We start from the raw sequence: 15988 nt of genomic DNA, 5'->3' as shown, positions 1-15988 counted from the left end.
ATTTTGTTTTTTTTTATTACCCCGTGAGATTGTGGACAAGTGTTTGGGTATTAGTGTGTGTATTTATTTATATATTTATTTGAAAAAGGATGTAGTTTTTAATTTAGTGTATGTGTGGTTGTTTTTTTGTGTATGTGTGTGTTTGTGTTTCATTTTATATGGGATTTTTGATTATATTTATTATGGCGTTTTTTTTAAAGCGGAAGGAAAGAAAGGAAATGAGATAATTTAAAAATGGATATTAGGGTTGTGTTTTGTTTTTCTTTTTTTAGAAATACAAAAACAGAAAAACCAACCAAAATAAAGGTAACTTAATTGAATCAACAACAAAAAAAGAGAGAGGAAAAAATAAAGAACATTTTATGGTCTTTTTATTGTTATCGTCTACAAAAGATATGTTCAAAATTTTTTTTTTGTTTTTTTTTTTTTTCATTTCTTTTTAATATTATATTAAGCCGTGATTGTACGGTGTAAAGAATGGTAAGTTAGAAAATTTTTTAATGAATTAATATTGGCTGCTTAAACATAGTATTTAAAGCTATTGCAATTCCTTTAATATATTGCATATATTAATGTTTGCATAAAGCATATGCTATACCTATACATATAGATAAATTTAATTTTTGTAAAAAAAAAAAAAAAAAAAAAAAAAACAAAAACATACCTCTGAAACGACATCTGTTGATCCGCATTTTTTCGAAGATAAATCATTATTTCGTCTATATTTATATTAGTCTATGTTTCGGTTTTGTTTCGTAAGAGTATTCCCTTAGTAATTAGATGTCAAGCTATAAAAAGATAGCTATAGTTCCCGATTACGTCGAAATTTGACTCTATCTGATGACTCTGACTATAAAAATCATCGATTCATCGATTACTAAGTATGATTTTTTCCATATGCTACAGATCCATATGCTGCAGGAAACTGTAGGCAAAAAAAGCTTTAACCAGGCCGGGATTAAAAATGGCTTCAAAAGCTTTTGAAAAAAAACGCAGATAATATTTATCTTTTGAAATCGGACGAGCTAATGGGTTTCAGGGAGTCTATACCTGGACAAGCTGAATGTGCTAAGGAGTTTCTGAATATATCCGATCTGAAGGGATCTGACCGCCTATAATTAAACAATCTCAAACTTTCATGGAATGTTTTAATAAATGGGTCAGGGAGTCTATATGTAGCTGGCCCGAAGGATTGCAAGTCTTCAATGTACATAAGTCCTAATTTGGGCCTTGCTTGAACAAAACACATGTTAAGGGGCCTCTTTCGCATGAAACCCCTTTAAACATCGTTTATGTGTTTAAGATCTGATTTAGGCCATCCTGGCTAGTAGACAAGTACTACCGTTTTGTTTTTGCTTTTCTTATATTAATTAAGAACGTATTGGAGCTTTTTATGTTTAGAGGACCCATTTGAGGTCTTTTATATGTAGAAGACCGGCTGAAGGCGTCCTTTTGTGTAAAGGACCTTTGGAGGTTGTCAATTAATACAAAATCTTATGAAGATCTTTTATATATTTATCAATCTCTTGATTGTTTTTTGTATTGCTGTTATGTTGGTGGTTCCTATACCAATTCTATGTGTAAAGGATATCTTTCTTCCCCACATAAAATATAAGCTGGAGGTCATCTACGTCCTGGTGACGTCCTGTTGAAGGTCTCCTTAATATTACAGAGCTGCTGTGGAGATGTTTTGGTCAGTACGCCATGTATTAAAGAACTGTAGGAGGTCTTCTAGGTATAAAAGGCTTGTTAGTGGCCTTCTCCATCTTAAAGACCTTTTTGGGGTATTCTATTATTTACAGACCTGTTTGGGGTCTTCTATGTATTAAGGAACTTTTTGAGGTCTTCCATGTATTTCCATCTGCTCTGCATTGAAGAGCTGTTGGACGTCTTCTTTGTATAATGAACCTATTGGAGGTTTTCTATGTATAACCCCTAGATATTCAAGATATTAAGGACAAGTGGACTCGGCAGGATCCTATACAAATAAAAAAAACTACTATTGCAGACTACCTTTTAGATGCCTTTTACTGAATAAAACGCTTTAGTAGAGAGAATACACTTTATGCAGATCTTGTAATTTAACACCGTACGACTTCTTCCAGTAAGGCTAAGTGGAAAATAAGCATGAATGTCTTTTGAATAGTTTAAGCAAAATGTTCATCGGTGGTCTACGACAAGATCCCAGCAACGATTCAACACCTCTATACTAGAATTCGGAAGGCCATCGACGGAATCTACTTTCCGATTTGGTTATGCAAAATTTATTGAAATTGATATGGTCGTTTATATCAACTAATTTCAGCTCTCACTGGAAAACCACTTGTATCTTTTTATACCCTCCTATATCACTTTAGCTTCCGAACGAGATGAAGTAGGTTGTTAAAATTTTACTCAGATTAGAATTTCAGATAATTCCAGTGAAAAATGAGACTAAAGTCATCAAAATACCGAATATCGGGGGTACCGTCATAGGGGCGATATACGATAACCTGGACCTACATATATATGCAATTCTCTCCCAGGGATTAAGGTACTCAAAAGGAACTCCTTCAGTAGAATTTCAGACAATTCCACTGAAAAATGTGACTAATTTCATCAAAATACCGAATATCGGTATACCCTAGTATGGTGGAGGGTATAAAAAATACCACTGAATTTTTGCATATTGCTCCTATTGAAAATGGGTCGGTTCCGTCAACGATTCGTAACAGTCCCAGTATAATGTTTCCGAATTTAAATATTTTGGCATTCTCATCCCAATTTTCTTAAAGGACTAGAGTTACTTCTGTAGTTCCTGCCAACAATTCCACTTTCAAGACTAATTTTCTTTCGTTATGGATCACACCCCTTCTTGAGAACTAGAGTTGTGTCAATTTAGGTCAAAGTTCAGCACCCAGTTCCTAAACGTATAAGTGATTTCATAAATTTCATATCACTCATACGCAATCGGAGTCGTCGGAACTAGAGAAGGAACTAATTCGTTCATTCGAACTAGATTGGCACAACTCTATTGAGAGCTTCCTTGGGTCAGCTTATACCGCAGGTAAAATTTCTACTTGCATTATCGTGCTCTATTTATTTCCTATGCTCATGCATGGTCTCGGTTTATACGGAGAAAGCCAACCAATAAAAAAAAATAACTACAAAGCATGTTCATGAAATATATAAATATTTATATCGCGGTACAGAGCGATTTGAGGAAATTGAAAACGGTACCTCGCAATGTTCGGTATTCTGATGATTTTAGTGATATTTTTTCCCGGAATTATTTCAAATTTCGTATTTAAAGTTCGTAATAGGTACTACAGCGATGCAGTTCTATGTCTTCGTATAGTCCTCATATAACGATACCTGCCGATATTTCGTATTTTGATGATTAAACGATATTATTAACCGGAATTGTTTCAAATTTCATAGTTGAATTTCGTACCCATACTTTAGTTTTTTTTACCAACCTTGCCACATTTTCCATTTTTTTTTAATTCACTCTCATACTTTAAAATTTTTAGTGGAAAACTCTTGAAAAATTCTCTCTACTTCTCTTGAAAAATCTTGAAAAAATCAGTACCGAACCATATTGATCCTTAAAATTAGTCCCCCCTTATTTTTGTGAACAAAATGTTTTCTTGCCAGTCAGTTCCCCTCTCAATAACGAACACTACATTACCCCAACTAATGTCCATTGTCCGGCGGGGATTTCCTACAAATTAATTTTCATTTAATTCTTTCTATGCCGCAAAAAACATGTTTTCATTAAATTTACATTGGTAATAAAGTCAAAACCATTACCATAGCCTGAAATCGATCAACTGGAGTTGGATGGAAATAAATAAAACGGTTTTTTTCTGCGGCCAACGATTTGTGTAATGAAAAAGGACACCGTCATCATCGGCATTGTTGTGTAAATGATATGGTTATATGAGTGTGTGTGTGTGTCTGTGTGTTTTCCCATTCAAACCAATCCCGCCTCTATTGTTAAACAATTTAAAAATTTATTTTTTTTCTTCACTTGAATTCAAACAATCACGGCTTAATAAAAATCAAATTAAAAATAGCAAAACAATTTATTACAAAAAAAAAAAAAAAAAAAAAAAAGAAGAGACAATTAAATAGTGAAAATAAAAATAAATACCAAATGAACCCAGTTGAATGAAATGAAAACTAATAAATATTGAAATATATTTCCTGGTTTCATTTTCACTTGACTCTGCTTGCCTGCGTTCATTGTCAAGGCCCCAGGAGAGCAATGAATAGCATTATCGTCATCGTCATCGCCATCATCATCATCATTCTTCCACCCACCTACCATCCTTTTTTTCATGGCCTTAAAATTACAACTTACCGTTGGTGGCGATAGATTTATGGTCGAGCCACGCCTTTCCTGCGGTCCTATACTTGAGTGGCGACGCGTTGGCAGACCACTGCCCGGTGTACCGCCCGGTGACGAGGCGCAGGATGGTGCAATGCGTATTTTTGGTGTCATTAGCGTATTGTCCGACAGCCGTCGATTTGGGAATGCATTGGCCACGCGTAGGAAATTACTATCCGGCGATGAGGGAGAACAGCCAAACCACCAGCCACCCAACATGCCAGAGCCTAGGGGAGAGAGAGTGAAAGTCGCGCATTAATGAAATATTTATTATCGACCAGTGTAAACTTATATTTCTCAGCAAATTAAAATGTCATGTAGAAGATTCCATTCTTTATTAATATTCCGCTAAAAGCAATTTAATTTAAGAAAAGTATCTCATTTTTGTTAAATGCGATTCTGTTGCCTTGCAATTAATTATTAATTCAAGTACTTGATAGGGAATAATGTTAAATTATATCGAGCAAAAAGCGATGGCAGTTACCAGGAGTCATTGACACCAGTGCTTTGGTCAACGTCATTGAATACTTGTCCACCTCATGGACTACAGGCAAATGTCATTGACTACTGATCAACGTCACTGACTTCTGGCCAATGTCATTGTCAATGTCATCGACTTCTGGTCAACTTCATTCGTGGCCTACTGGTCAATGTCAGTGACTTTTGGTCAACGTCATATGATAATGTTGTTGATTCCTGGTCATTGACTCTTGATCAGTTTCATTGACTTTTGATCAATGTCATTGACTTTTGATCAATGTCATTGATTTCTGATCAATTTCATTGACTTCTGGTCAATCTCGCTGATCAACCTCGTGGACTACTGGTTAACCTCATCGAGTCTTGGTCAATGGTATTCCTGGTCATTGACTTCGGGTCAATGTCATTGACTTATGATCAACGTCACATGATCAATGTCATTAACTAGTGATCAATGTCGTTGACTGCTGTTCATTGTCTCTTGATCCATGTTATTGACTTCTGGTCAATGTCATTGACTTCTGATCAATGCCATTAGCTTCTGGTCGATGTCATTGACTTCTGGTCAATGTCATTGACTTCTGGTCCAAGTCGTTGTCATCTCATTGACTCTTGGTCAATGGCATTGACTACTGGTCAAGGTCATTGACTCTTGGTCAATGGCATTGACTACTGGTCAAGGTCATTGACTCTTGGTCAATGGCATTGACTACTGGTCAAGGTCATTGACTCTTGGTCAATGTCAGTGACTTCCGGTCAACGTCATGTGATCAATGTCAATGTCGCTGACTCCTGGTCATTGTCTCTTGATCAATGTCATTGACTTCTGGTTAATGTCATTGACTTCTGATCAATGGCATTAGCTTCTGGTCGATGTCATTGAATTCTGGTCAATGTCATTGACTTCTGGTCAATGTCATTGACTTCTGGTCAAAGTCGTTGTCACCTCATTGACTCTTGGTCAATGGCATTGAATACTGGTCAAGGTCATTGACTCTTGGTCAATGTCAGTGACTTCCGGCCAACGTCATGTGATCAATGTCAATGTCGCTGACTCCTGGTCATTGTCTCTTGATCAATGTCATTGACTTCTGATCAATGTCATTGGCTTCTGGTCAATGACACTGACTTCTAGTAAATGTCATTGACTGATGGTCAATGTGACTGTCACCTCATTGACTACTGGTCAAAGTCATTGACTCTTGGTCAATGTCATTGACTACTTATCAATGCCTTTGACTTCTGGCAATGTTTTTAACTACTGGTCAATGTCATTGACTTCTGGTCAATCTCGTTGATTTCGGATCAACCTGGTTGACTACTGGTCAATCTCATTGACTCTTGTCAATGTCATTGACTATTGGACGACAATGAACTTGACTGCTGGTCATGCCATTATGCAGTGGTCAATGACATTGAATTCTTAGCTGCTGATCATCGGATGTTAATTTCGCTTTTTATGAGCTTCATGGATATTCAAAATTTTGAACTTTTGTGGGGGAGGTACCGGAAGGAGTGGACCATCTTAACATCAGATCTTGGGTCCACAAAGATATTACGATGTGTGAAATTTTAAGACAATCGGATGCTTATATAACTTTTTATGAGAGTTATAATTATTCGAAATATTGACCCTTTGTGGGGAATGTACTTGATGGAGTGGGGAGGTACTTGCCCTAGCACTGATGCAAATACTAGGATTAGCAATGTTGGAGGAAAATTGAATCATTTTTGTGTGTGTGTTTTTTTTTTTTTTTTGAAAATTTCGATTTTTGTGGAGGAGGTACCCGAAGGAGTGGACCGCTATTGCCCATTTCCGAACAAGATCTAATTTTGATAACAATATTCCGATGTACCAAGTTTGAACCATACTGGATACTCCTTTCGAGAGTTATAGTGAGCACCAGCCAGCCAGACAGAAAGACGGATGAACGGAAATCGCTAGATCATCTTCAAATGTCCTGAAATGGATTTGGTCCAAAGAGACCTAGGGTCTAAAGCCGTTATTTCGATGAGGCATATTTTGGACCTATCAAATGATATATACCTTCTCTAGCCATATGGTTGAGGGTATAATTAACTGGGCCATTAATTTCTTACAAATAATCCCCCGGATGATACTTCAATAATCTCTTACATTCTTTCCAAAAAATTCCCACTGTCATTTGCCATGACAACAAATTAGTCACTTCAACCTTCGGTGGTGACTAGACAGAAAATATGTTTTCAATGAATTCTTTTGAATTTTTCAAAACTCCATTCAATGGCCGTCTAATTGTCTGCTGGCATAATGAAAAACTAAGTGGCCCTTTAGTGGATAATTTTCTTTATTACATTTCCATGGAAATTCTTAATATGCTTACAACAAATTGTGTCTACTTTTGTACGTGAGTGCGTGTGGTAGCCATTAGTGTCTGATTAAGAGGATTGTTTAAAGACTAATCTGCTCGTCGTACATGGTATCTGTCACATGGCCATTCATTGATGATGACAATGAGATGATGATGATGATGACGATGACATGACAAATAGTAGTTGTTGAAGTTAAAGAGATAAATGTCAATTATCTCATTTTAATTTTTCGAATAGCTGACATGCCAAAACATGGCTGGCTGGTTTGGAATCGGAATTTGCTGTTTGTGCGGCAAGTCGATTAGATATCACAAAAATATGCATAAAAGTTACAGTTACAAAATGCTTGTTGTTGTTGTTGTTGTCGACATAATTAATTTTCAAGTTTTACCCCCAAGGATATTTTAGGGGAGGATAACTAATTCGCCTATTCTCTTTACCCCGCTCTCCATCCGCTCTTTATTGAGTGAGTGTATTACACAAGTTTGAAACTAAGTTTTGTTTGTATTTAGGCACTGCCGTCCTCCCTAAACTCACACATTTTTCTACATCACTTAATTTGGACCTTTGTGTGTGTGTGTGTGCATTTGTCTGATTGGATAGGCAGTCAAATTGGCAGACAGGCAAACAACCCTGAACAACATCAAAGTCTTTATCTTTATTAACATCCTCTTTGGAGCATCTTCATTATCATATAATTATGTACGTACATATATACATACAATTATTTACCAAGGTCATGAAAGTTTTACCCCCCACACATACACCCACACCCACATTTAATGATAGAAAGTTTATTAACATTGCCCTTACCTCCAGAATTCTTTCTGGCCATATCCTCGGCACTGGATGTCTTACGCTGATCAATGCGTAAATTGGGTATATTGAACGGTGGTATCGCATTCATATTATCCGTCGAGTACTGATGTCTTAGCGTACGATGCCGTTCCGGTGATGACATTGAGAGATTCTCCATTTTCAAACGGGTCTTTTGTTGGCGATCGATGCTATCCAGGAATGCATGAATTGCCTGTGGGGAAAAAGTGAAGAGATATTTTTTGAATTATTAGAGTGTGTTGATTTGCAAGGTACATTTCAAGCCTGACCATTTTGCAACAACAAATTTCGTTTATATCTAAGAGTTAAAGGTGGAACAGCGTTGGTAGTTTCAATTCAAAATAGGTCCATTGGGACAGTAGAGAACCTAACAAAATTTGAGTAGAGTTGGGATGGAGTGGAGTGATGTTCCACTGACTGGCTTATCGATCGCCAGAAGAAACGGCTGAAGCTAAAGCTTTGAAATTTGACAGTGAGTGTAAAAGGGTAAGATACGGCAGGACTATTTGAAAATTCATACTTAAAGCGCCCCAAATTCTACTTAAAGTACCCCAAAAGCAGGAGCTTGGACATTGAAATTTACACAAGCGCCACTTTGGTTTCGAAGCTTACAGAAAGGTACAACAATGTTATAAAACGATTGACATAGCTTCGGGACTTGGCCAAAGTGTAATTTTTGGAATTGCAGACTTTAATGGGATCACAATGGGAATGGGTAGCAGACGTTTTTATTATATGTCGTTTTCGGATATTTTGAATAAAATCCGAAACCAGAAGTTCGATCCTCATCCTAATCAGATATCATTATTGTCATGTGCCAATTGCGATTATTGACCGATTGACAGGGTGAGATGAAAAAACTGCAACCAAATTCAGACTGCTGTCATTTCTATGCCACTCGTCCGAAAGCTGTTAAAATTATTCCAGTGACAGCTCATTATATTGTTTACAAGTTTACAACCAAAAGCATTTTGGTTAGAATTTTCCAGAAAAAAAGTTATTCGTGGTGGGATTCAAGCGTGATAGTGTGATTTCTTAATATTTGGCTAGAAACCCACAAGTGGATATCGTTAGAGCACTCCAGCATTTAAATGTTAATAAATGATTTGTGTCTCGTACCATTGCTCGTTACCGTGATACTGGTAGCGTAGCCCGACCTCAAGGAAGTGGACGGAAGGAAACAGCAACATAAGCAGAAATGGTTCGGAAAGTAAAAAAGTGACTTGATCAAAACCCGCGTCGCAGTGGCCGAAAAGTGGCTCGTGAGCTGAACATATCACAATATTCCATTCGGCAAATATTGAAAAATGAGCTCGGGGTAAAGCCATTGAAATTCCAAAAAGTTCAAGAACTAACACCGCAACAGAAGGAAAATAGACTCAAAAGAGCTAAAGAGTTGCTTCGCTTGGCCGAAAGTGGTGAACTGCCGAATTTGGTTTTTTTTCCGATGAAAAAACATTCGTTGTCCTGCTGAAAATTTGCACCTTCGGTTGGCCACCAAAACTCAAGGGCCGGCCATGGTAATGGTGTGGGCCGCCATAACAGCCGATGGTCTTTCTCCGCTTGTATTAATCGACAGTGACATCAAAATAAATGCCAAATATTATCGCGAAAATATTCAGGAGGGTATATTAAAGCCTTGGGCACGCAAACATTTTGGTTGCAGACCTTGTACATTCCAACAGGACTCAGAACCATCGCACTCAGCACGCGCCACCCAAGAATGGTTACAAAATGAGGTTCCTGGCTTCATTTCTAACGCACAATGGCTACCAAAATCTCCGGATACCAATGCGTTGGACTATAGTGTCTGGAGTATTTTGGAAAGCAAGGTTGACACTAAAAATACCAAAGTGTCGATCACCTCAAGCAAGCGCTTCGCGGGAATGGGCCAAATTCCGCAGAGCAACATTCGGGCATCGTCTGATGGTTTCATTGGCCGTTTGGAGGCCATAATTCGCGCACAAAGAGACCAATTCGAACAAATCTAAACTTATTCTAAAACTTGATGCTATTTCCGACACATTTTGCTTACAAAAAAAAAAAAATTTGTTATATGACTTTGTTACAGTTTTTTATCTCACCCTCTAGATGGTAGAGATCGGATCATTTCTTTACAACATCTTGTGTTGATAGAAATATTGATATGTACCAAGTCGGAATAGATTTTGGCTGTTAATTTTGCGTTTTATGAACATTGAAACTTTGTGGGAGAGGTAACAGAAGGAGTGGACCGATATACCCCCATCTTCACAGCAGATTTTGTGTTAGAAGAAATAATGGGATGTGTGGAATATGAAGAGAACCGGATCCTTATTTGGGATTTTATAATTAGTTTGGTTATTTAAAAGTTTTACCCTTTGTGGGGGAGGTACCAGGAGGAGTGGACAGATAATGTCCATTTTCGCACCTGACATAGTACTGACGCAAATATTAGGATTTGCAAAGTTGGACCATAATCGGATTATCGTTTCTCTTTCTGTAGAGAAAATATTTTTTTTTTGAAAATTTCGACCTTTTGTGGGGGAGGCACCAGATGGTGAGGGCCGATAAATTCCATCTTCACTGTCTGAAGTGGTTTAATAAAAATATTGTGATGTGTGCAATTTGAAGGAAATCGGACACATACATCACATTTTATATGGGTTATAATTATTCAAAATTTTGACCTTTTGTGGGGAGCGGTACTTGATATTGTCCACTTGCTCCCGACCGATATTGCTCACCTGACCTAGTACTGATGCAAATATTAGGCTTTGAAATTTTTTTTAGCAAAATCGTCTTTTTTAGGCCGAAAATTATTTTCTTTGAAAATGTTGACATTTTGTGGGGGAGATACCATAAGGAGTGGACCGATATTACCCATCTCCGAATTCGACCTAATTTTGACAATAATTTTACGATGTACCAAGTTTGGATCAAATCGGGTACTTCCTTCAAGAGTTATCGTGCGCACCAGCGAGCCAGCAGATGGACGGACAGACAGCTGGGTCGACTCTAAATGTCCTGAAACGGATTTGGTCCAAAGAGACCTAGGGTGTGAAACCGTTATTTCGATGAGGCACGTTTTGCCCGTATCAAATGATATATACCCTCTCTTGCCATATGGCTAAGGGTGTAAAATGGGCGGTTTTAAAAGAGGATATAAGAGAGCGCCTTCAATATTTTCTCCTATCAACTCCCATAAATATTTCGCCAAAATAGGAGTTTGGAAAACATAATAAGTTCGGAATTCATGTGCGGTATTGGAACCAGTTTTAATTGGTTATTCCATAATTTGGTTTGGATTTTATGAAAATAATAGTGATATCTTGTCAAAAATATTATTACTCTTAGTATTGGCATGAAATCTTTACTTAAAGAATATAATTTCACTTCATTCTCCATCAACTTTATTTCAATATAAGTTAAAAAAAAGATCGACTCTTAAAAAATTGTCGTAATTAAGTGGCCACACGATGATATTTCAATTAATTGCTCTTCGTTTTTTCCAATTCACTCCATTTCACAGAAGAGTATTGGCAAAAGCAAAAAAAAAAAAAAAAAGAACAACCCAACCAGTCGATGGATGGAAGGATGACTGACTGACTGCCTGACTGGTTGGCTGGTCTTTGAAAAGCAATTTCATTTACGTTTCTCGATGGCATATTATCACGGCGTTTAATGTAGCGTAAAACTGCACCATTTCAATTTATGCAATAAAAATGAGATTGAGGTATTGCCATATTGATTCTTATTATTAACACACATTCATATACACCCATACATACATACATATATACATACCTCAAGTAAAAAGCAATATTGATCCAAATTCAAGTGCGGATTTATGGTGTGTGGTATCAGCAAGGGCAATACATTATTGGCAACCGCCTCCGTTGTTAAGCCATATGAAGAATCGCAAAATAGCCTTTGATAAATACCTGTGGAACAAGACAAGAAAAGACAGGAGAAGAGAGATGGGGAGAAAAAAAGAAAACGAGCCAATGAATAATGGGATAAATTAAAAGAAAGCAAAATTGGAGAAAGTGCAAATGAGAAATATTTGATCCATATCCATGCATAACGAACACCCACTGCCACGCACACCTCCACACACACAGGTCGAGTGGAAATCTTTGATTCCCCAGCTCCGCCATGTCATTGATAAAGTGAATCATGTGGCCAATGAATGCAAATCTGTCAGCAAGCATGGTGGCGGCGGATGCATTTGTGCATCGATGCATGCATGCATGCCTCCAACCTCCAAATGAATACTTACGCACTGAACGCATAATTAAATCTGGATCCGGTATTTCGACACCAGCAAGTATCGTCAATATTTCCTCTGTGACCTGATGCCAACGCCGCCGCAAATATTCATAAAAACAAATTGGAAGAGAAGAAGATGAAGGAGTAAAAAATATGCAAATGGCACAAAAAATGTACATCCAATGAACAACCAAAATGATTAATGAAGAGCATATTTATGTTGAGCGGCAAGAAGAAAAAAAAACCTGCAACAGCGTAAACAAAAACAACAACAACAAAATAAATGTATTCCAGTGAAATTAAATAGTATGTGTGGGCCTGTGATAATTGCCGATATGATGATGGCAATGAATTCGCAATGGCGAAATAAAACGGAATTTTTATGAAACGACTTGAATTTTATTGGCAACCCTATGCCTGAGTAAACGTGGTTTTAGTTGCAGCTGATCGCGATTTGTTTTTTACGCTTAAATATCGACTGTTTGCCAATATTTCGTATTGTCATCTTGTTCAAAGACTAATTCTGTGTCGGGAAATCTAAAAAATATCAACGTTTTCATCATAAAGCAATGTATATTGGCCTTTTTTCGTTTTGTTGAGAACGAGACATTGTTGTTGCTGCTGATTTTTCTTCTTGCTGTTCTTTCCTGCAAATTTACCTGTTGTTGTTACTGGAATATAAAATGCCGCCAACGAAAACACTTACTATTTGCGGATCATGCAATGAATCTGTAACGAAAACCCAAGGGTCCATCAAATGCAACATATGCTGTAATTGGTTTCACTCGTTGTGCCTCAAACTATCTGACAAGGAACTTGCTGCACTTAAGGCAATTAAGATCAGTGCTTTTATTTGCCAGTCTTGTGACTCTAACCTGGATCGCAATAGTTCAAGTGACGATTTTGTAAACCTTAACAAGAAACTTGATGCATTTATTGCTAGTCATCAAGGTGAATTGATTGCTATCAAGTCGGCTATAGACAACATGAATACACAGATGACATCATGCCTGTCTGAAATCAAGGCAGACATTTCCAAATGCAATGATCGTGTTGTAAGGGTTGAGAACTCAGTGTCTTCTTTGCATGAAGAAAATAAAGCATTGTGGGCCGAAAACAACTCACTACATCACAGATTAAATCGTGCTGATTTCCTCGTGAGTGGTCTTCCAGATGGTGTGGACGATTTAGTGTCTGTGATAATTTCTCTTGCTGCTACCTTTAATGTGGAATTGGGACGCCGTGACGTTGCTTTGGCTTGCTATATTAACAGAAAGAGACATGTTCTTGTTAAGCTAAATTGTGCCGAATTTCGTGACCAGATTATGAGGAAGTATTTCCAGAGTCGATCGCTGCAACTTCGGGATGTTTTACCTGGTGTTGGTGGGGACATTTCCAGAAGATTATATCTAAATGACCACTTTTCCCCCGCTGCCAGTAGACTGAATAGTATATGTACCAATCTCCGTAAGCAAAATATAATAACAAAGTTTAGAATCCTGAATGGTGAAACTAAAGCTCGGTTAACAATGCCTGATGGCAGTATTGTTGTTCGAGATATAAATGAATGTTCGTTGCTGATTCCTGGTCAGAGTACATCATCCAACTGAAGTTTTATAGTATTTGCTTTCATATACATTTTCATTTATCTTATGTTTGATTATTAGTACTTAACCTCTGTATTATTGCTGCATTTTGATAAAATTTAATTAGTCTTTTGTTCTATCAGATCGATTTTTAAATTTTCATATCACATTTTGTTTTTGTAAGCGATTAGCTGTGCTATGAAATATATAAAGAAAGATTTTTTATTTTTATAAATGATAAATTTAGGTTTTTATTGTTACTTATTACTTTTCTTAACACTATTGTTCTTCATTTGGTTCCCCGCCTCTACATTTTTCACCTATTTTGATGTCTTCTAATGAAAATCTTGGTCCATTGGTAAGTGGCAATTCTTATTTAAAAAATGTATTGTCTCCATTTAAAAGTAACTTAAATGTTGCTCACATAAACTGCAGAAGCATTCGGCCTGTTACCAAGCTGGATGAATTGAAGAATCTTTTGGGAAATAATAATACTTTTGATATTCTAGCAGTTACTGAAACATGGCTTGTTCCTGATATATTAAATTCAGCAGTTTCTATTCCGGGGTACTATTTCTGTCGTGGTGATCGTGAAATACCAGGTAGGGGTGGTGGTGTCGGAATTTACTTATCCAAGGGTCTCCCTTTTAGACATGTTTTTAAATCTTCAGTTCACCATTGTGAATCATTGTTTTTAGAATTACAATTCCAGAGCACTAAAGTTCTTTTTGGTGTAATTTATTTGCCTACTGGTGATATTGATTTATTTGAAAGTCTACACTGTAACATTTTTGAGGAATATAATAATATTGTACTTTTTGGTGACTTCAACTTCAATTTGTTTAACCCAACTAAGGCAATAATTTTTCGTAGACTTTGTACTCGATTAAATTTGAGTATTATTCATAACTCCAAGCCTACACACTTCGACCTAGGTAGCCGGTCTACGTCCTTGATAGATTTTATGCTAACCAGTGATTTTTCTATTGTAGCTTATTCTGATCAGATTCAATGTCCTGCTATATCAGACCACGCGTTAATTTTTGCATCACTTTCGATAAGTTTTAGCAGCTTGCCTGATTTTGTTGAATACAGGAACTTTAACAATATTGATTGGAATGGCATACGGAACTTTCTTGCTTCATACGATCCAAATTTGGTTTTTAGTAGTAGTAGTAGTTTAGTAGTGTTGGTGTGGATGCCAAATGTGCCAGCATAACTTCTCTTTTGGATTCCCTATACTCGTTTGTTCCGGTGGTTAGGAAAAAGATCAAACACTCAGTTGATCCCTGGATGAAGTCTATTGATGTAAGATTTGCTGTGTCTTTAAGGGATTTGGCCTTCTCGTCTTTTCAGAATGAACGAACACAAGAACACTGGCGAATCTACTGCAAATATCGAAATCGTGCGAAAGCTATAATACGCAGATGTAGAAGATATCACTATTCCAGGCTTTTTAATGGAATAAATTCTCGTGGTCTATGGAAAGCGTTAAGAGGATCTGGATGTGTGGGTAATGATCATGAAAATATTGATATCGATGTTAATAGCTTAAATGATTTCTTCTCTAGTTCTTCTTCGAATACTCCTGTTATGCCCCTAAATTTGGAAAGTTTTACGGACTCAGACTCATCTTTCACTTTTCGTTGTGTGGATGAATCTGAATTTATAGAAGCTTTATGCAGGGTAAAGTCTAAATCAATAGGTGTTGATGGGATTCCTATTGCATTTATAAAGAAGGTTTTTCCTTACATTTCCAACCTGATTTTGGACTTAGTTAATTGCATATTAACTACATCTACATTCCCCCATCATTGGAAAGCTGCTAGAGTGGTACCGATTCCTAAATGTCGTTCGGTCAGAGAACCATGTGATCTAAGGCCTATATCAATTTTACCAGCTCTATCAAAGGTTGTGGAGTCCATTATTAAGAAACAAATGCTTGAGTATTGTTCTCAAAGAATTACTGAATCTCAGTATGCTTTCCGTAAAAGATACAATACCACACATTTGCTTCTTAAATTGACTGATTCTATTCGTGGACACATTAACAATGACAAGTTATGTGTTCTAGTTGCATTAGATTTGTCTAAAGCATTCAATTCTCTTG

At 36.9% G+C, this 15988-nt stretch overlaps 1 protein-coding gene across 1 annotated transcript in view; it reads right to left on the bottom strand.

Moving 5' to 3' along the window:
- The window catches only part of LOC101897672 (SCY1-like protein 2), a 98905-nt gene that overhangs the window by 19152 nt on the left and 63765 nt on the right, over positions 1-15988 (bottom strand). Inside the window, exons 13-17 of the mRNA XM_059127515.1 lie at positions 12303-12375; positions 11828-11964; positions 8012-8234; positions 4651-4659; positions 4346-4599 (exon numbers count right to left, since the gene is read on the bottom strand). Of these exons, the coding sequence (XP_058983498.1) occupies positions 4346-4599; positions 4651-4659; positions 8012-8234; positions 11828-11964; positions 12303-12375 (696 nt within the window). The remainder of the gene's footprint in view (positions 1-4345; positions 4600-4650; positions 4660-8011; positions 8235-11827; positions 11965-12302; positions 12376-15988) is intronic.

The sequence above is a fragment of the Musca domestica genome, unplaced genomic scaffold (assembly GCF_030504385.1).
Source record: "Musca domestica strain aabys unplaced genomic scaffold, Musca_domestica.polishedcontigs.V.1.1 45, whole genome shotgun sequence".
Taxonomy (NCBI): Eukaryota; Metazoa; Arthropoda; class Insecta; order Diptera; family Muscidae; genus Musca; species Musca domestica.
Note: the sequence above shows the minus strand (reverse complement) of the source record. Positions and strands in the feature narration are given on the sequence as shown.